This window comes from Pituophis catenifer, unplaced genomic scaffold (genome assembly GCF_029215685.1).
Source record: "Pituophis catenifer annectens isolate HBS135680 unplaced genomic scaffold, rPitCat1.0.hap2 SCAF_12, whole genome shotgun sequence".
Classification (NCBI taxonomy): domain Eukaryota; kingdom Metazoa; phylum Chordata; class Lepidosauria; order Squamata; family Colubridae; genus Pituophis; species Pituophis catenifer.
Window position 1 is genome coordinate 8,064,847 of NW_027256892.1, and position 22,897 is coordinate 8,087,743.

The 22,897-nt window shown below is 41.1% G+C and overlaps 1 protein-coding gene across 1 annotated transcript in view; it reads right to left on the bottom strand.

Moving 5' to 3' along the window:
* Positions 1 to 11,154: 11,154 nt before the first annotated feature.
* Positions 11,155 to 22,897, bottom strand: part of UNC5D (unc-5 netrin receptor D) — a 687,821-nt gene continuing 676,078 nt past the window's right edge. Inside the window, exon 16 of the mRNA XM_070952266.1 lies at positions 11,155 to 11,359. Within this exon, the coding sequence (XP_070808367.1) occupies positions 11,155 to 11,359 (205 nt within the window). The remainder of the gene's footprint in view (positions 11,360 to 22,897) is intronic.

Below are 22,897 nucleotides of genomic sequence, written 5' to 3' on the forward strand. Positions count from 1 at the left end.
AAAATAAGATATAAAATTCTTTATATGCAGCGGATATGTCAATTAAGTAGGAATAAGTGGGAATAGATAAAGAAAGTTAAGAATTAGGTACTGTCAGAAAGACGTTGAATTGTACAATTATTACGGATATATTTTTGTTATAGAGGTATTTTAACTTGTATTTTTGGATTTTAAGTGTTAATAAAGATTTATTTAAAAAAAGTTTGGGAGTGTGTAGAAGAATTCCAATTTGAGAAGATTTTTATAGTCATAAATGAGGGGAAAGGTGAAACATCCAGTGGAACACTTCGCTGGCCCTTGAACATATTTTTTTCCTATTTAATTAACACCTACCATATTGGAGTGAAATAAAACTTGGGATTATTGGATTATAATTATCTTTGTTTCTAAACCCATGAGTATTTTCTCAAAAGTGGTGCATTTTTTAGATACTCAAAGGAGCATTTTAATATGAATGTTTCCTGTTTTTTTCTAAGCGTTTTTATGGCAGTAAAGGACATTTGGCCTGCACCTGGAGTGGCATGATTGGGAGGCAACTCCAGTTGGGATGGTGCATTGATTGGACCATGTGATGGACATGTGGGTGCAGGGGAAGGAACTTGGGCTTTCTTTTGGATGGGGAAAACCTGGAAGCTTTCAGATTCGGATTTTCCCCAGATGTGCCAGTATGACATCTATAATAAAATGGAACTTTGAGGAACTTCTAGCCTTGGAGTCTTCTTTCGTTAGGGATGTTACTTGGAACCCTGACAACATGCTCAAGAAACTGTTCTGACTTAGAGTTGGGTTGATTGAGATGCTTTCAAAAAGACATTGATCTGCCTCATTCTTTTTTGGTATAAAATCAGGAAGGTCCTATAAAGCTTTTTAAAAATATTTTAAATCACTGTTAAACTTTTAACCCCTGTACAATATAAAAATCAAAGAATTTGCTTCTGCCAAATTCTCTTGTGCATATTGTGCTAGATTTAGGCTTAAAACACTTAGATTTGTTGAAGTCAATGGGATTTTGGTCATAAGTAATGTAAAGTACTAGCCCCACTGTTTACAGTAAGTCTATCCTAAATCATAGTTTGAAACCATAGTTTTCTTCAAAGGAATATTATTTTATTTTTTCAGAAAAGATAACCCATTCATTTGCTTTTGAGAAGTTGTGACCAACCAATTCTCATAAATCACTTTTTTTCTTTTATTTGAAAGAAATAGGAGTATATTAGTCATCTATTTCTCAATTAGATGTTTGATGTTCTATTTTTGCAGCTATCACCGTTATAATTTTAAACTGTGGTTTTCTTTCCAATTGTCCACAGAAGAAACAAGAGTCTAATGCAATTCCTGATTAAAGGAGGATATGGACATGTTTCTCTCTAGCCTCTCTCTATATTATTATATTATTGATATTGATTTATGCACCAAATGGAAACCAAAACGAATTTTTTTAAAAAATACACGACATAGTTAAAGATTTGGAATATGAGAATATTTGTATTATTGGGGACTTTAACGCGATTATGGATATGGAAAAAGACTACCAGAGTAATAAGAAGAACAAAACTAAGAAAAAGACACTTCCAGACACATTTAAAGATATGGCACAGGAATTACAGCTACAGGATGCATGGAGGGAGGTGAATAAAGAAAAAAAACAATACACATTCTATTCTAGCCCATATCAATCGTGGTCTAGAATAGATATAGCCTGGATGACCACAGAACTTAGAAAAGATGTGGAGGAAGTTGAAATATTGACAAATACTTGAGCAGACCATAGTCCTGTAACAGTAATATGGAAAGGATATCGAAGAAAGAGAAGATGGATGATGAACAAGGAAATATTAAAAGACAAAGATTATTCACAAATGATTGAGAAAGAAATGACTATATTCTTTAAGATAAATACAAAAGAACAAACCTCACTCCAAAACTTATGGGATACGGCAAAAGCCTATATAAGAGGTTTGACAATCGCATACACGGTGAAGAAAATTAAAGATAAACAACAAGTAAGAGACAATTTGTTAACAGAACTTGAAAAATATGAATTAGAGTTGCAGAAAGAAACTCAAAATAAATTAATTAAAGGAAAAGTGAATCTGACAAAACATAAGATAAATTTAATTACACAAACAGAAATAGCAAGGAAAATTAAATTAGTAAAACAGAACCATTTTGAACATTGGCATTAATTATGTTAGATGCACAAAAAGCTTTCGAGAACCTAAATTGGAAATTTCTCATATTACAATTGGAAAATATGAAATTTGGCGACAAATTTTTAAATATGATTAAGAAGTTTTACTCCTCTCAAACCGCAAGGATAATGATAATTCGAAATATCAAAAGAACAATTCGAAATATCAAAAGGAGTGAGACAGGGATGTCCCTATCCCCTTTACTGTTTATATTATCTCTAGAAATGTTATTAAATGAAATCAGAAAGGATAAAGAAATAAAAGGATTGAGAATCCTTTTCTCTTTTTGAGAATCAAAAAAGAGGCGTATAAACTCCAAGCCTTCGCGGATGATGTGGTCTTTATTTTATAACAACCAGCATCAACAGGAACTAAATTATTAGCAAAAATAGAAGAGTATGGAAGAGTGGCTGGACTTAAAATAAACAAAAAACAAAGGCATTAACGAAGAATCTTAGAGGGTTTTGATTTACAAAGAGGCTGGCACGCATTTCTGTGGGAGGGAAGAGACAAACAACATGGATACTTTCAACGGCATATTATTAGAGAATCACTGTTCAAAACTTGGCAAGAGGTAAAAAAAAGTACACTATGACAAAGTTCCAGAATGGCTATTGATCATGGAGGCACAGATCTACCCCAATGCTATGGGTATGGACAAGATGAAAAATTATAAAGATTTGTTAAATAGCAAAGAGGAATTAAAATCAAGACAAGAACTAAAAGAGCAGGGTACAGACATTGACTGGTGGCCATATTTACAGATAAAATTCAGGTATAAGACAGATTCGGTACAATTCGGATTCCAAAAAGAGCGATATGAATTAGACAAAATTTTACAAGGGGCAGATGACAAATTGATAACCAAAACCTATAATTATCTACTAAGAATTAAATTAGAAAAGAAGTGGTCAAAGAAAATATGATAATTTGGACGAAAAATTTCAGATATAACATTGAATTGGAAAAATGGGGAAAAAATATGGAAAGTAAATTATAAACTAACAATGTTTGTACCCTACAAAGAGAACACGTACAAAATGTTCTATAGGTGGCACCTTCCCCCCACCCGTTTAGCAAGAATGTTTCCGAACACCTCCCCAACCTGCTGGAAGTGCAAACTGCAAAAAGGAACCTACTACCACATGTGGTGGTCTTGCCAGAAAGCAAAACAATTTTGGCAGGCAATCAAGATACAACTGTTCCACTGGATGTTCCACCTATTCCCCTCATTTATGACTATAAAAATCTTCTCAAATTAGAATTTTTCTACACACTCCCAAACTTTTTTTTTTTTTTTAATAATATGTAGATCTTCCCTTAACCTAGGATTGAATGAAAGCATAAGAAGCCAAGGAGTCTGCAAATTTCTGGAGAAAGAAAGTAGAAAGAAGAATAAGGCACATCCTATTAGCACTTCGTAGCTAACATGGGTGCAAAACCAATAGTATATTTCAGAAAAACAAAAATGAAAGGAATGTTATTATGGCTAGATATCTCCACCACTCCATGCAATCCCTCCTCCCAGTTTCCCACAGCACTAAATGTGGCAGCCCTGAAGATCCAAAGAAAAAAAAATGGCCTCCAGGTCTGACAGGCTGCCTTCCCTTAACCGATGATCGTGTCCTGCAATGAGAGGAACATAAGGGGTTAATGCAATATTCCCTAACCACCTCTTCCCCCCCACACACAGGGAGACCCTTTGGCTTGTCAGGAAATTTATCATGGAATTGTTTCACTATCTGTCTGCTTTTATGTTCCAGCTTTTAACCCAAGTAGCTTCAAACAAAAGGTACCTTTCCAATGAACTAAATACTGTAATCAACCTCTATATAATCTAGAGTCTAAGATTTTCTTAACTTCATAATGGGTCTCCCCTTGCAGCACTATAGGTTTAGGTGCCAGTCAGGTCTGCAGTCTTAATCTCGACCCGACCACCGGCTTTAGCAAACTGCAATGAAAGACCGGATGCACTTTCCCTAGTATGCATGGGAGGTTAAGATGAACTGTAACTGGGTTAATTACTTTCACTATTGAGAAAGGTCCTAAAAACGTAGGTCCCAACTTCTTACTGGGCAACCACAATTTTATGTATTTAGTTGATCAGTAAACTCGATCTCCCACATGGAAGGGGGGCTGAAGAGATCAGTGTTTGTCCACTTGCTTTTTTATACTCAGCTGCTTCTGCCAGCACTATTTTGGTGTTCTCCCACCCTTTCTTTAGTGACTCAATCCACTCAGTCAGAGTCATGGGGGAAGGTGGTTCTTTGGACAGCTCAGGTATGGGGACAAAGTCCATGCCGCTGATGATCTGAAAGGAGGTCAACCCGATGCTGTTATGTAATTTTTGTTATGTGTTATTGTAAGCCACTTCTGCGAATGGCAACAGGTCCGCCCAGTTCTCTTGTTGGTAATCCGCATAACATCTTATATATTGCTCCACCATTGCATTCTCTTGTTCTATGGCTCCATTCGTACTCAGATGGAAAGCCGAGCTAACTCCCTGAGTGGACCCGACTGATTTCAGGAACTTCCTCCAGAACTTAGCGGTGAATTGGACTCCTCGGTCTGAGATTACCTGGTGGGGTACTCTGTGCAGCTGGTAAATTTGTTTGATAACATTTTTGCCAGCTTCTTCGCTGAGGGCAATCCCGAGCAAGCAGTGAAGTGGGCTTGCTTGGAAAACAAGTCGATCACTGTCCAAATCACTGTATTTTCCCTACTCTCTGGGAGCTCAACTATAAAGTCCATTGCGATTTCTTCACAAAGACAGATGGGACTGGCCACTTGCTAGAGGAGTCCAGGAGGTCTCCCTGGTCTCATTTTCATGGCTACACAGGTGGCACAGCTTTTTACATAATCTTCCACGTCGGCCTTCATCTTTGGCTACCAAAACTGTCTCCTGGTTAGGTGCAGAGTTTTCAAGAAACCAAAATGGCTTGCCAGTCATGAGTCATGGCTGCACTGTAAGACTTCCAGTGTTAAGCTGCTGGGGACATACAGTTTGGACCCCTTCCAAGCCATCCCATCTCTCATGGCCAAGACATCTTTATTATCTGTGAGCCATTGGTCAGCTGGAAACACTGCTTTCCGTGCTATGGTCAGTTTGTCTCATACGGGATTGGGTTGGTGTCTGGCTTAGCCCCTAGTGGTAATGTGCGCTGCTTGTTGTGAGGGGGGAATGATGGTATGGATTACTTCTTCCCTCCAACTATTGAACTGTGGTTTCCTTGATAAGGCATCGGCTATCAGGTCCCGTCCCCCCAAGATGTATTTTAGCTCAAAGTTAAACCTCCTGAAGTATTGTGCCCAGCGGATTTGTTTGGAGAGAGCTTTCTGGGGGTTTTTAGGGCTTCAAGGTTTTTGTGATCAGTCCAAACCTCAAAAGGCACTTTATCCCCTTCAAGAAAATGTCTCCATAAGAGAAGGGCCCAGAGGACTGCATAGGTTTCCTTCTCCCAAATTGCCCACCTCCTCTCAGTGTTGGTGAGCTTTTTGGACACATATGCACAAGGCAGGAGCTGGCCTTGTGGGTCCTTCTGTAGGAGCACTGCCGCCACCACCACATCACTAGTGTCCACCTGGACAATGAACTGTCTCTCTGGGTCAGAGTGTTGGAGTATCAACTCCTCAGCTTTAGTTTTTCAAAGACTTTTTGGCAGTCCATTGACTGCTTTTAGTAGCTCCATTAAGGGCAAAGCTACTTCTGTGAATGCTGGGATGAATTGCCTATATAAATTCACAAAACCCAGGAAGCTTTGAAGCTGTTTGTGGGTGTGTGGGGATTGCCAGTCTAGCATGGCTTTCACTTTCCCTGGGTCCATCTCCACTCCTCCACTTGATATTTGGTAGCCTATGTAATTTAGGGAGGTTTTATGGAATTTACATTTTGACAGCTTTGCTTACAGCTTTGCGGCTAGGAGTTTTTTCAAGATTTGCCGCACCAGCTTTACATGCTCCTCCAGAGTCTCACTGAAGATAAGATTGTCATCTAGGTAAACTAGGACTTCTTTGTATAGGTATTCTTGTAGCACCTCATTTATCAGCTGCATGAAGACTGTGGGAGCGCCTTGCAGGCCAAATCACATTATTTTGAACTGGAAGCTGCCAAGCTACCAAGTTAAATGCTGTCTTCCATTCAACTCCTTCTCTAATCTATATGCTGTAATAGGCTTCTCTTAGGTCCAGTTTGGTGAACACCTTGCCTTTGGCCAAGTGACTTAGCATGTCCTTCATGAGGGGTAGAGGGTAGATATTCTCTGTGCACACAGCATTAAATCCACAAAAATCCATGCAGAGCCTCATCCCACCATCTTTTTTTTTTTTTTAATAGTACGGGGGCAGCCATTCTGGATTTAGGGGGCTGGATAAAACCCTGCGCTAAGTTGGCATCAATGTATTTTCTTAACTCAGCCATTTCTTTTGGAGTCATAGAGTACATCTTTGGTTTAGGCAGCTTTGCTCCCAGCACAAACTGAATCACACAGTCTGTTGGGTGGTGAGAGGGGAGGAAGTTGCAATCTTGCGCGCTAAAGACATTGGTAGCACTTGATCATCCTGGACGCCATAGGTTGCAGTGCGTTAGTTGGCTTGGTCGGAGTTTGGCGGTCCAGATATTTCCTCAGTCACTCCTCTGATGCCGCAGGCTTGTCTGAGGTCTGGGTCAAGGGCCTCTTTGAAGTGGTAGATGAGGAGGTGTTCAGGCCAGTCTCTCAGTTTTCCAACTAGCCTCTGGAATTCCCACACTAACTCTTTGTGGGGCTGGCCCACTTGCTTCAAGGCCTTAATCTGGGCTTCAGCTTCTAACTGATGGGTTGTGTCCTCAAACCAACCTCAGAGCAGTTGGACGAACTCATCCGCATCATCTAGTTCTGGGACTCCTTCATCGTGTAGTTCAGCTATCCACTCCACTGCTTCTCCTTCATTTATGCCATCCACAATAGCCAAAATCATGTCCCAATCAGTCTGGTATTGGTCACCATAACAATCAAAGTGGGACCAAACCCGATTGAGGAAGTAGGCCAGCTTCCCTGCGGTCCCATTGAATGTTGCTCTAAATCATGGAGGAGTGGCTGGTGGGGCTGGTTGCAGGCTGGGGCCGGCTGTGGGGCCAGTGCTTGTGGCAGGAACGGAACTGGTGTCCATTGGTATTGAGCCCTCCCCTGGCCAGAGTAAAAGGGGAGGGGTCTGGTTGGCAGGAGGAAATTTGAGGACCGGCTGCTGAGGAGGGGTATTGGGTCTCGGCAGTCCCAATGGTGGTCCTTGTATTGCCGGACTGGATTGGCTGATTGTATTGGATCATATCGGTAGACTGGGCCCGACGAGGAAAGCTATGGTGCAATCCGCTTCGTGCCGAGTGAAATGAGGCCGACACTTCACTTGGTGCTACTGTGGTCCCTTGGCCCAGAAAGGTGAATGTGAGCTGAGCCAGAATCCATCAGAGTTTGGCCGATACTAGGACGTTGTGCGACGCTGCCCATGCTGAGCTGGTTGAACTGCTCTGGTAGACCCGCCAGTGACTGGTTTCACGTCGGCGGTGGAAAGCCCCACTCTCAGGAATCACTGAGATCAGCTGGTCCTACTGTTCTCCATTCGAGGGCTTGGGGCTACTCCACTCTGCTCACTCCCATCTGCTGTTCTTGCAGCATCACCCTGGTCAGCAACTCCTGGGGCAGCACAGCTCCCACTGTGTCACCCCACAGAAAGGGATCCAGTTGAATGGCTTGCCAGGGCGCTGGCTCTTTGGGCTGGACACCCTGTCGGCACTCCACTTTGGCAGCCTCCACTGCCTTCACCACAGATTCAGGAGGGGAGTAGAGGGTCTCGATATGGACCATCAAACCAGTTCCGGTGTTCCTCTGTGGTTGCCGTGTTCTCCTCCATCTTCCCTGAGCCTTCATGTCTTGTGGTGTCAGGGATCTGGTTGAAGTTTTAAAGCAGATTCAGGTTAATGTTAGGGGGCCAAGTAACACCCCCAATGAAAGAAGACTCTGAGGCTAGAAGTTCCTCAAAGTTCCATTTTATTAGAGATGTCATATTGGCGCATCTGAGAAAACCCGAATCTGAAAGCTTCTAGGTTTTCCCCATCCAAAAGAAAGTCCAAGTTCCTTCCCCTGCACTCACATTGCCATCACATGGTCCAATCAATGCACCGTCCCAACTGGAGATTTTTCCCAATTACACCACTCCAGGTGCAGGCTGAATATCTTTGTCTCTCAGAAAAAGCAATGTTATTATGGCTAGATATCTCTCCCACTCCATGCAATCCCCCCTCCCAGTTTTCCACAGCACTAAATGTGGCAGCTCTGAAGATCCAAAGGAAAAAAATGGCCTCCAGGGCTGACACATGTATCTTAAGAAAATGGGAATGCAATTATAAAAGTCAAAATTTTGGGTCATCTAATCCAGTACAGTTGACAGACTCATAATACAGTAAAATGTTCTCTGGAATCCTAAGAGAATTTTGCCAATCCAATCAGTAAACGGTAGAGATTGAACTTCTGGAATGTAATTTATATAATCTACTGTACTCACTTTTTCTGAAAAGATCCAAAATTCATTGACTCCAATTTTAATTGATCCATTTCTTCTACAGTACAGCTTCCTTGACTTACCTTGCTCCCCAGGAGCATCAATCAAAGATATAAATAAGAAGTGTGAGCTTCTTAAAGTATAAAACCTCTGCTCTATATATTACTTGAAAGATACCCGTCCCACCAATGCACATAATGAAAACTACTTCAGATATGAAACCAGTAATCAAATAACCAAACAATCATAGCTTGATGCAATTCCTTTGGTGCTGCCTTCTATTAAGAAGCTTCTCAAAAAGCAAAAAAACAAAACAACCAAACCAAACCGAAACAAACCGAAACAAAACAAAAAACAAGTAGGAAAATGCTGCCCTTTGTGTAATATCAGCAGATTTTGTTTTTGATCAGGGCAATGATATGGCAAGTAAGAGCTGTATATAATTTTGACCACAAACTGCTCAGATAAAACCTGGGATATCCTCATCTTCATAGCAAATGCTTTTAGAATGAAAAAGAAAAAAGAAAGAAAATCAGATGTATTCCCCTGCATTTTTTCTACTAGTTCTCATTCACTTGAGAATTGACTTTCGTTCAATGAAAAGAGAATTTTAGATACATTCTCTCAGCTGGAAAATGGAGCTCTTGCATTTCTGAGACTACCAAAGGCTATATCCTTTATTATATAATCATCTCTTCACAGGTCTGCAGCCTCCCTGGCTTTTTATACTTAATATATAAGATGTATAAGTCCACCCAACTCAAATTATGAGACCCTGGGCAACACACAACAAACCTCAAGGAAAAATGCCAGGAGGAAACTCCTACCATGGGTCTTTTTTCAAAGGAGAAAAATATAGTCTCTATGGGAGGGTGATAGTAGAGAGATGTATCATAGAAAATAATCCCAGCAATAGAGCCCATCTATTCATTAGAGCAATAGAGCCTTCCTATTATAAAGTCTAAAGCATACCAGACAAATTTGAAATAAATTCTCAAGTATTTTGAGATTAAAACAGAGTATCAGATACCTCTTTCACAAAAGAAGAAAAGATTTAAACTGCTGATTTCCACATAACCTAAGCACAAATAAAATTGAATCACCAATAACATTTTTTAAGAGTTCTGTTCACTTAACCTCTTGAATTTCTCAATTAGAATGAATATATATAGTAAAGAGAGACCATGTCCCAGTTTTTCTCAAGGCAGGAAAGGAGGAAAAAAAGTTTTTTTTTAAAAAAAATGTCTACGTTTATAACTATTCTCTAAAAATGGACATTTCTAAAGAAAGCTATGCAACTAGTATAATAAAATGAATAAAAAAGAGAGAAAACCTTCAGAAATATGCTTAAAAATATATTGCAGAAAACATTTTGCTTAGCTCTAAGCCAGTGGTGGGTTCCTCCCGGTTCGGTCCGGTTCGGCCAAGCCGGTAGCGGTGACGATATGACATCACCAAACCGGTTCTCCCCCCCCGCCCTCCCACCCCCCACCCCCCCCCCACGTTTTCTTACCTTTTATTTGGTCCCACCCCCAATCTATTGCTGCCTCCTGAGTCCCAGCTGATGACTAGAGGGAAAAAAACTGTATAAACTCTTGCTGCAGGGCTTCAAAGGGCCATCCTACAGCTGATCAGTGTTAAAAACAAACAAATGAGTCAGGTCGTAAGTGCGAGGACTGGTCGTAAGTGCGAGGACCTTCCAGAAATGACTCTGACCAGCTAGCCACACCCACCTAGTCACATGACCTCCAAGCCATACCCACAAAATAAGCCACACCCACAGAACCAGTAGTAAAAAAATTTAGAACCCACCCCTGCTCTAAGCCCCCAAAAGAACTCCAAAATGTAGCAGTATATTTATGTGCATTCTCTACCATTGATATCAGCAATGACCTCAAATCCTTGCTTATGCCCTCAGTATGATCATATTCATCAAAGGGACTTCTTGATGCCTATTTCAAGTTACAAACTAACCTATAAGTTGATTAAACAAAGAAAAAGCAAGCAACTCAAACACCCCCTTTACTCCACACACACTCACACAAAGACAATTCCAAGCATCTACAATAATTTTCATATTTTCTTTTCTTGGTTGAAGCGCTGTGTATTCATATACACTTTGTGTCTGAAGGATTGTTAGCACACAAGCATAGAATTTGTGTACATGCAAGTGGGTGGGTGGAGAAGGAGGGGTGTTTTTCCTTTTTATCCAGCATAGAAAAGTCTCTGTGTAATAGTTGTGGTTTACCAGCTTCTTCCGTTCCTCCAAAGGCGACCTGGCTTGAGGACAGAAGGAGGAGGTGACCCACTGAGTGAAAGTTGGGTGGTGCAAATACATGGGGTAAAATCAGGGCATGTGGCTTCTTCCTTGGTAACAGGAATTCCATTTCAGTGCAAGCTCACTCTTGACTTTCTGAAAGAAAAGTGATAGCTAAAGTCCATTTTGTCTGCTGTAGCTGAAGTTGGATTCCTCCATCTGAGTTTCTGTAAGGTTAGAAATTTGGGATTGTGTCCTTCCTATTTCTTCCAGAGCACAGGCTAGAGAATCTAAGTCACCATCGTGCTGGTGTCTGGCTTCCCATAAGTCCAAAATGACTGCAGAGGGGCTGTGATGTGTAGCAAAATAAGACAAATTCCTAGAGAAGCAGAAAAACAGAAGGAGGCAAAAAAGACATGTTAGAGTAGTCATTATTGTCAGTCAATGGCAAATGAAGAGAGGCAGTCTAAGATGCAAATTGAAAAGTGCACTCCTGTAGGCAAAGATTCTCACAAAATTTGCCACTTGTTCCAAATAACCACTTTTCCTCTAATAGTGTTCCATTCTAGTTTGGATCAACCCCCAATTTTCTCTCAATCCAGTTTAGCCCTGGTTCATCTTTTGCTTTCCCTATCTGTTAGTCAGTCCTTAATTTTGCAAACATTATTGGTTATGGGACAATCTGAATAATAGGGTGCAGCAGTGAAATCCAGCCGGATCTATCTGGCTTGTGTGAACTGGTAGGGCCAGCAGTAGGAGGCTCCGCCCACCCACCAGGATGTCATTTCGTCCTGGTTTTGACCCTCTGCGCATGCACAGAAGAGGCGCGCGCTCTCACATTTCCAAACCGGTAGCAAAGGTAAGTGCATTTCACCACTGGTGAGATGGGGAGACTAACAAATACACCTATGTAGGCTCAAGAGAACTATTTCCTCCAAGGAAGGAGGTTGTCTCTTCCTTCATGTTCTGTTATATATAGGATGGTATAATGGCCTCCATTCAACCAATAGATTTCTTCCTAGATGTTCTTGTTGAACATTCTCAAAATGCTTCATGGATTCTTTCATATATTTGATAATTGTGTTTCCAATCCCTCCATGCTTTTTGAGATAAGCAAGGAGGGGCTTTTCTATCTGCTAGAACTTCCTGGTGAACTTTGCATGAAGGCAAACCTAGTTTGCATTGTTGGCAAAAAAGTAAAATGATAATGAAATAAAAGAATGGAGTGCTGGAAACTGGATTGCAACATCTGAAAGAGGTGTTTTACTCCTGTTCTAAACCACAATATTTATTGCTTTCAGCTCCCCTACCTTCTTTTAAAGTCCTGATGTTTTATCATGGCAATAGCAATAGTAATAGTAATAATATTTAACTTACATATGGCTTTGAAGTTCTTTACAGCACTCACTGGGTGGCTTGCAACGTCAGCATGTTGCAGCCAAGAATCTGGGTCCTCATTTTACTGACCTCAGAAGGATGGAAGTCTGAGTCAACCTTGAGTCAGTCAGGATCAAACTCCACGTTGTTTGTAGAGTTTGCCTGTAATACTGCATTCTAACCACTGCACCACCAGGGCTCCTCATTCTTTTGTTTATGATCATTCTGAATTAGAAACAAATAATCAAATCCAACTTTCTTTATGATAAAGCTACAGAGTCACATTGGAATGGCTGTGCATCATCCCCACTGTGTGAGAGCATCACTTTCCAAAGAAGATCATATAGGGTTATGTCTCCTTCCCAGAGGCCTTTTGTTCTCACTCTGGGAATGTAATGCTGGGTTGGCAACCAGGTTACATTTAACCTAGTTATAAACATACTAACACTTTAGTGATAGAGACAGGAACTCCTCTTCCCTTCCTATAAAAACCTGTAAAAGGTGAATAATTTGTGTCTTTTGGACAACCTGAAGATCTTCACCTTGAAACCTAGCTACAACATTACTGTGTTTCCCTGAAAATAAGACCCTGCCTTATATTTTCTGAACCCTGAAACAAGGGCTTGGCCTTATTTTCAGGGGGGTCTTATTTCCCACCCCCATCTACTGGTATGAGGCAGAGGGTGGGTCAAGTGGCCCCTCATGCCAGCCCTCTGAAGGGTTGCAGAAGGCCATCCCACCATCCACGAAACAGCTGATTCACGGATGCTGTTCAGGCCATGGCCTCCAGCAAGCACGGCCACTTTTGCAACCAACTACAGCTGCAAAAGCAGCAGGAGGCCAAGCAACGCGCCCCACATGCCTCGCACCCTCCTTATCTAACAGTGACAGTCACAGCAGGCAATTCCATTTACAGAAGAGTTGCCTTATGGGTGCCGCTCAGGCTGCAGCCTCCAGCAAGTTTGGCCGCTTTTGCAGCTGCAAAAGCAGCAGGAGGCCAAGCAATGCACCCTATGCACCTCGTGCTGGCCTTCCAAAGGGTACTGTAGCAGCAGCTACCAGTATCCACAATTTTTTTACCGTTATTTTGTCTTGACCCGCGTGGCGATGTATGCAGTCCTGGGATATGCTGAAGGCTCAGAATGGGGCATTTTTGTGAATGGCTTGAAAATGGGGAGGGGGGATTTTCCTGCCTCTCACCCTGTTCTGAAGCTCAGCACAGACTGAGAACAGGATAAGAGGCAAAATCCCCCCTCCCCATTTTCCAATTGAGCCTGCAAAAGCAGAAGGCCCCACACGCCTCACACCCCCTTCAAGAACAGTCTTGCTTCAATTGGCTGAAATGGCCCAAGTTCTTGGCATGCCTAGCCTCTGCCTGCTCTCTGAGGTTAGATCGGACCTCTCACACATGCATGCAAGCACATGTTGCACATGCACAAACACACACAGAGAGATTTGATCAGATCCACCTTTTGCTGGTGACTTCTCAGCATGTTTTGGAAGGGAAATAAAACTAAATCCTGCAGTGTCTCATAGCAGACGTGCAAATCCCAGCATGGGCAACAGCAGCTGTGCCTTCTTTTTTTTTTTTAATTTGATTTATATGCCGCCCTTCTCCGGAGACTCAGGGCGGCTTACAATGCGTTAAGCAATAGCCTTCATACTTTTGTATATTTATACAAAGTCAGCTTATTGCCCCCACAAACTGGGTCCTCATTTTACCTACCTTAGAAAGGATGGAAGGCTGAGTCAACCTTGAGCCTGGTAAGATTCGAACCTGCAGAAATTGCAGGCAGCTGTGTTAATTACAGGGTGCATTAAACCACTGTACTACCAAGGCTCTTCTTCCTTCCAAAACATGCCAGGATGTAATCTGAATAACACTGGCAGCACTGAAATACTTCCTGAAAGGGCGGCAACAAACGGGAAGGATGTCTGAACTCACAGCACTTTGTTTTGATTCAGGTGCTGCTGCTTACTTGGTATGGTAGGAACTCTTTCGTGTGTGCAGGGAACCTCCTTTCCTTGGGGTTCCCTGCACACATGCACATCCATGGTTTCGGCATAAATCATCCTCAAGGAATGGAGGATCAGTAGGAAAATCCACCCTCCCCCAATTTTCTTGCTGGTCTTCCTTTCCTTGGGGATGATTTATGCGGAAACCATGGATGTGCGTATGTACAGGGCTGGCAGGGCTGATAAGCATGGGGGAGGGGGGAGAGAATCTGGTTTAGAAGAGTAGGATTGGGCAGGGAGGCAGAATTGAGTTGAGTGAGCTACCATTTCATCAGGCAGCAGCTCCGTGGCAGCCCTGCAGTGGGACAGACAGATGGAGGAGGAAGGGGAGATCACCCCTTCCTCCTTTGCGCTCCAAAAATTGCCTCACACTAGGCAGGAGCAGACAGATGGAGGAAGGGGTGATCTCCCCATCCCTCCTTCATCCCGCTTCAGAGCTACCATGAAGCTCCTGCCTGCTGAAGCTGCAGGATAGCCAAGAGCAGTGCAGGCAGGAGGGTGAAGAGTGCGCTCTCAAGGCCAACAGCTGCAGGTGTAGCTGGGCAGAAGCGGGGGAGGCAGCAGGCAATCCCAATGCACCACACTGCTTTCTCCCTTGTAACAGCAGCCTGCACAAGCACACAGCCAGCTTGAGAGCTAGCGCCCACCAGGGCCAAGGCCTGAAGAGCACTGTTTTGGCATGTTTTGGAAGAGAGATTAAAAAAAAAACACTGCACTCTCTTGCTGCTGCCTTGCAAACCCAAGCATGACAACAGCAGCTGCACCTTCTCCCTTCCACTAGCAGCAGGCAAAGGCAGTGATCCAATCAAGAGCCCACACAAGGCCAGCAGCAGTAGGTGCAACTGGCCAGAAGGTGGGGGGGAGGAGCAGGCAATCCCAACATGCTGCAGGCAGGGCTGGGGCTGGCAATACCTCCAGGTGCCCAGAGAGACAGAACGAGTCAGCTCCTGGCCCTCGCTGGCTCATCTGATCCACGGGCTGCGATTAAGGGGCTGAGCAGCCAGTGAAGGGAAGGGCTGCCTCCTGTGCTGGCCATGCCCACCCCTTCACTAGGTCTTATTTTGGGTGGGGCTTATTTTAGCACACGTGCTCAAAAGCCCGATTGGGCTTATTATTTGGGGAGGTCTTATTTTCGGAGAAATACGATACTGATCTTCAGGGAAGCATTATTACTTTGCCCTCTAAAACAGTGCAAATGCATTGAGCCTGCAGAAGTCTTAATAGGCATTTATTGTATTCTACCCATTGGCCATTTAAAAAAAGAGGAAGTACACAATGTGCCAACCTCCTGGACCTGATGGTACCATATAACCTTGAATGCCTTGTGAGACCAAAACAATTAAAAACGGCATCTCTTGGCTGAAAGAAAGGTGTGCACTCCTGTTATATGGAGGCATTAGCATTAACCTTGCCTTTTCCTATTGCCTTTTGTCACTTAAACCAGCTGAAATGTGTGCACATAAATTATGAAAATGTTAATTTGTTTGCAATAGTTGTGGTGGAGCAAACTAATTTTTGTATGCACATTATTCTCAAGCTGCCTCTTTATAAATTAACTTGGGTTATTTCCCTTGGGAAAAATGATCTAAGCAAGGTTTTGAAGCAAGTATCTATTTGCATAACTAGATTTGCATAGATAAGGTAAAGGTAAAGGTTCCCCTTGCACATATGTGCTAGTCGTTCCCGATTCTACGGGGTGGTGCTCATCTCCATTTCTAAGCCAAAGAGCCAGCGAGCAAACCAGTAGCAAAGGTAAGTGAAACCCACCACTGGGGAGCTCACCCCATTATACAGCACTAGGGATTTGAACTGCTGACCTTTCAATCAACAAGCTCAGCATTTTAGCCACTGAGCCAAGCTACCAAATGTGCATAATCCATGCATGTACATTTGGAGGAGTTATACTTTTGCTGCCATCTTTGTAGAAGGACCACTATTCAGAGACCTTCTGGATTCCAGTGAGGGACAGTTCATATCCTGATGACTGAGAGTCTTTAAAGGAGTGGTTTGTTTTGATGAGTGCATGCAACACATACCGGTAGTCCTGAAGCTGCTTTGTAAAGCAAATTGTCCATCACATTGAAGAGTGAAGTGTCTAGAGTGCATTATATATTGTCTAATAACCCTAGCCAAGCTTTGGTGAATGCTGCTTCAAAAGAGCTTCCTCTAGACTGCTTACCAAACATAGAAGCAGGGCCGGATTTTCCTATAGGCTAACTAGGCTTCAGCCTAGGGCCTCAAGAGGGGCCTACATTCAAATTGTTAGCAAAATTAAAATTACACTTTCACTATAGGTGAAAGGGCCTCATAAGTGGAATAGCCTAGGGCCTCTTTTCATCTAAATCCGGCCCTGCATAGAAGATGTTGTTATTTTTCTTCTCCAGCATGGCTTCTCTCAAACTCTTGCTAAACTATGACAGATGGGGCAAGGGACACATCTTCCAACATGGCTCACAAAAAGCTTTGGCAAGCTGTGCTACAGAACAGACTCTTTGCTTCTCCACCACTTTCTTGGCAAAGCTCAAAGAGGCTTTTGCCCAACCACACAGCTGGTCCAGAAACTACCTCTAGCTTTGGCAAGTGGCAGATAGGAGAGAGAGAGAAAAACACTTCAAGCCAATCATATTACCCTGTTAATTGTGAATCTAAGGTACACCTAAAATTTATGAATCTACAAGTGGGAACCTTATGTCCTGTCCCATAGTTCGATGTCAGCTGAGCTATGGAATTAGCCTTACTACTAGGTAAAAGGAAGGAGTTACTTTGACTTGTAAGTCATGAACTGGGTTCAAAACTCAACTACTGCCCTCCTGACCCATTGTTGCTGCCTTCTAAGTCTTACTTTATGAGACTGCTGCAGACCAGGTTGGAACCTAGCAGTGATTTCTACTTGAATAGTTCACAATGACTCACAGATGATTGGGAAGATTTTCTCATAACCACCTCTGACCTTCACAGAATGATATGCACAAGATAGGAAGATGATTGGCCAGAGAGTGATTGGGGAAGAGATGGATCCTCCTGCCTCTGTAATAGATCATTTATGATATTTCAAACTCATATTTGCATAATATATGAAACATTGAAGAGTTTAATAAAAATAGTTCACTTCTCAGCTGTGACTCACATCATGACATCTTGAAATTTTAAGTATGTATACATATATAAAGCAGAATTTATGTTACATTCTTATCTGTTTTAATGAGAATAGCAATGTGAGCTGAACAATCCAGAGTAGTATCTTTCTAAACTGATTTTAGGAACTTTGGAACAAAAGGCACAGTGCAATACTTTTCATTAATTATGAGGTTGACTTGAGGACAAACTTACAAAAATGAAAATAGCTAAATTACACTGCAGAAAATAAACAAACACCATTCAAATTAATCAGTTCCTTTATCTGACTAATCCTATGTATCAATTTAGCATTGTTTGGTACTCTCCCATTTCTATAGATGTGAACTGTAATGCATATATGCAATGAAAGTGACACTTTTCAGAACACTAGGATGTGGCTTGCAACTAAAAAAATGCAAGCAAAAGTATGCGCAGTAGGGGAAATTTATTTGCAGAAAATGTTGATACTAAGAAGCATATATTCAAAAATATGTATATTTGCAAGTGTAAACATAAAAATTACCCATTTTCAAGATACATTTTTACTTTGATTTCATAAACTAATGGATAGAAATGAATTTGCAGTAGGGAAAATTTAAGAAAATGAAGAAAAATAAAAGCATAGATATGCCTACCCCAAATCCAGATTGAACAGTCAATAAACCTGATAAAATCTGGAAATATGTAATATTCAGATCCAGGGATATGTTTTGATCTGCATTTCCTTAAAATAAAATTTCAGGTATTTAAATGCATCAATCACGCATGCAATTGGTGTATTGAATAGATGTTAAGAAAAGGCATACCTTTGCACATCTTTGAATTTGGGATAAAATACTATCAGTCTAATCCAGCTGCTGTTTGATTTATGCATATTGGATGTAGGATATGAGCAAGCTGATCCTGAGGGTGGAGTCTAACACATCATCTGTTTGAAGTTGCTGTGCTCCCATGAATTCCATTCACCCTTATCTAGCTTGACGGTTAGTAGATCATATTTGGTTTGACCATTACTAGATCAGATTCTTGTGTATAGGTAGCATGTAATAAATCTTTAGTGCTTTGAATTCAACTCCTGTTCCTGGTTACTCGCACCTGACAACGGAAACAAGCTGGGAATATTTTTGCTCAGTGCGAGCAGCAGAATGAAGCATAGGTGGTTCGTTTCTTAATTGCCTACTTCTCATCATTTTTCTTTTTACATATGAAATTCCTTTCTCTTCCAGTTGCAACAAAGAGTCCTAGGTGCTAGAGGTAAAAAAAAATAGTTTACCTACCCAGAGATATGAATCTTTCCTAGCAAAATGTAATCTTAATTTTCTGACTGAAGGGTTGAACTAATCAGAAAGTAAATATTTTACAGAGGACATGCCCAGGTTTGAAGACATCCTAATGGAATGACTTTCAACCAGAATTACTATCATTTCCAAAATATTTTTTCTTTAAATTTCAACTCAAGTTAATACATTAATACATACATAATTTAATCAATTGGCTTATTGTGAATTCTTTTAGGATGCTCTGTTTATGTGTGGTTTCTCATTTATACTAAAAAAGGAGCAGATTTATACTTACAGATGGGATTGGAAGGATTATTGATAATATTTGAATTCTTGAATTCACTTTTAAAGCTGCCACTATTACAGTTGGCATTGCTGATTTTTGAATTGTCCAGCACAAACTGAAACCTAGTTGAGTTTGTTTGTCTCTCTTTTAAGTGAGAGGGGGAAAATAATATATGTGCATGGAGAAGTCTATATCTCTTATCTTTTTGTTATACTCAAACATTCTACTTTTTTGTTTTTTTAGCAAAAATGATTACAAGATGGCGGCAATGGAGGAAGCATTGTTACTTCACAGAGAGAAAAATTGCTATTAAACTAAGAAAAAACAGTAGGAGGAGAGATGGAGAGGGAAAGATAACTCATAGAAAAAGAAAAAAGACTGGAGAAAGGAAAAGAAGAGGAAGACTGGAGAAATTAAGAGAGAGAGAAGCCCAACTGCACCCAAGAGACCAGAGGCCCATTGAAGTATAAATATACAAAAGTATGAAGGCTATTGCTTAACGCATTGTAAGCCGCCCTGAGTCTCCGGAGAAGGGCGACATATAAATTAAAGCAAAAAAAAAAAAAAAAGTGAGCTGAGCAGAGAGGTAAACCAACTATGGGCAGCAAAACCAATCGGCAGAGAACAAAGAGGCGAGCCGGTGAGAGAGCGGAACATGTAAACTATGTTAACTACCAGAGGAAAAAGTAAGGGATCTAGAGGCAACTCTAGCCAAACACCAATCTACGCAAGAAAGTTACACCCAAATCGAACCAAATAATGAACAAATAACTCCCAAAGGATTTGACCCTGCTGATAAACCCTTGGAGGAAGACAAATGGAGGTATGTCACACATAGAAGAAAATACAATAGTCAAAGCAGCATACATCTAACAAACCCTTACTGCCCAATCTAACGCAACTAGAAGCAGCCCCATTAAAACTGAGCAATCAATTTCTCCCCCTATATGAAAATAGAAAGACCTACAACCTCCCTCTCCAAGAAAACATGCAAACACCTAGAAAAGGTGGCGCACCTAGAGCCACAGTGGGGCAGTGGTTAGAATGCAATACTGCAGGCTACTTCTGCTGATCACTGGCTGCCAGCAGTTTGGCAGTTTGGGTCTCACCAGGCTAAAAGTTGACTCAGCCTTCCATCCTTCTGAGGCCAGTAAAATGAGGACCCAGATTGTTGGGGGCAATATGCTGATTCTGTAAACCACTTAGAGAGGGATGTAAAGCACTGTGAACCTGTATATAAGTTTAAGTGCTATTGCTATTGCTAAAAGAGACAGCATCAAATATCCCTAAAAAAGTCCCATTAACAAACACCTTTGAGATAAACAGAAAAGCACCCCAGACTGCAACCTCCCCCCCAAAAAAGAAAGGTGAGTGTTGGTGCTAGGAGTTTCTATTCTCACCTAAACCCTAACCAGACTTACAATCTAGGGAGGTATATTGTCTCTCTGGAGCAAAAATCAAAGATGTGGCTGAGAACTGAGAAAAAATTAGGCCCACAGATTACTACCCTTTCCTCCTCCTTCACATTGGGACAAATGACATAACAAAGAACCTGAGTACAATATTGAGAGATTATAAGCAACTAGGTAATGAAGTTAAGGAACTAGGAGCACAAGTAGTGTTTTCATCAGTAGCCCCAATGAAAGGTCAACATTCATTGAGGGAAAAAAGAATTATAGAAATAAACCACTGGCTAAAGGGTTGGTATTGCCAAAACTTTGGTTTCCTGGACCATGGACTGCATTACCTACATGAAGGACTCTTGGCAAAGGAATGGGCTGCATTTCACAAAAAGAGGGGGAAATGTACTTGGTAAAAGACTGGCCCAACTCATCAGAAGGGCTTTAAACTAAAATTGAAGGGGGAGGGCGACCAATCTTTAGAACCTCTAGAACACAAAACCAATCATAAATCCCCAGAAAATAAATCAAACAATGAGGTAGGGAGAGATGAGAAAAAAAGAAAAACTCAAACAACAATTAGGAGATGCAGGAAACATACCCATGGACAGGCATAAACGTCTTAAATGTTTATATACAAATGCTCAAAGATGGGGAACAGATAGGGTGAACTAGAAGCAATAGTAAATGAGGGCAGATACGACATAGTTGCCATTACAGAAATCTGGTGGGATGAAACACATGACTGAAATGTACTGATGGATGGATACAAATTGTTCAAAAGAAACAGATCAACAAAAAGAGGAGGTGGTGTTGCACTATATGTGAGAGACCACATCATACTGGAATTCAATATAATGCAAACACAAGCAATAGAAATAATCCAACCAGTGCCTTAAACTTTAAAAGAGCTGATTTTAACAAACTCAGAGACAGCCTAGGAAAGATTCCATGGATGAAAATCCTAAAGGGGAAAACAACTCAAGAAGCAAGGGAAACTCTGAAAAATGCGATCATAAAAGCCAATCCAACATAATACCACTGAAAAAAAGAAGAAGAAATAATTCAAGACGAAACCAGCATGGCTGCACAAAGATCTCTCTGACACACTGAAAGACAAAAAGGACAAGTACAAAAAATGGAAAGACAGGCACTTAACTAAGGCTGATTATTAGCAGATAGCCAGAACATGCAAAGATGAAATCAGGAAAGCAACAACTTGCAACAAAAGTCAAAGATAATAAAAAAAAGTTTCTTCCTACATATCAATAACAAGAAATATTCAAGGAAACAGTAGGTCCACTAAAGAGAGAAGATGGCAAGGAAGTAACAGGCAGTAGGGAGAAAGAGAGGTCCTTAACTCATTCTTTGCATCAGTCTTCACACAAAAAGAAATTATAGCCCAACGTACAAAAAAAAACTTCTGTAAAAGACAAACTAGAAATAAAAATTAAAATAAGCAAGAAAATGGTAAGAGAACACCTATTTGACCTTGGCAAATATAAATCACCAGGACCTGACAGGTTACATCCCAGAGTTTTGAAGGAGCTGGCAGATGTTATCTCAGAACCATTGTATGATATCTTTCAAAAATTCTGGAGCACCGGGGAAGTACCTGAGGATTGAAAAAAGGGCTGATATGGTTCTCATCTTCAAGAAAGGGGGGGAAAAAAAAACAGACCCAGGAAACTACAGACTGGTCAGTCTAACATCAATAACTGGAAAGATTCTGTAAAAGATATTCTGAAAAAAATCTGTGAACAACTATAAGCAAATTAAGTTATAATTGGTAGCCAGCATAGGTTTGTTAAAAAAAGATAATGCCAAACCAATTTTATTTCATTCTTTGATAAAGAATGGTCTAAATTAGTAGATCAGTGAAATGCTGTGGACATAGTATACTTAGATTGCCTCCAGAAATCTTGTGCACTCCGTTACTAGAAGTTTTTCAGAAGAGTCTAGACAGTCACTTATCTGAAATGGTTTAGGTTCTGCTGCTTGAACTGGGGCTGGACTAGAAGACCTCCAAGATCTCTTCCACCTTATTCTATTCTATTCTATTCTATTCTATTCTATTCTATTCTATTCTATTCTATTCTATTCTATTCTATTCTACTCTACTCTACTCTACTCTACTCTACTCTACTCTACTCTACTCTATTCTATTCTATTCTATTCTATTCTATTCTATTCTCTGAACAGAGAGAATACTATATAGGTAGGGCTCAACTTGAGCCCCACATTTTTGTTACTAAGTGAAACATTTGTTAAGTGAAGTTTGCCCCATTTTTCTTTTCACAGGTGTTAAGTTACTAACACGGTTGTTAAGTGAATCTGGCTTCTCAATTGATTTTGCATGACAGAAGGTTGCAAAAGATGATTAAATTATCTCGGGACACTGCAACCATCATAACTATGAGTCAGTTGCCAAGTATCTGAAT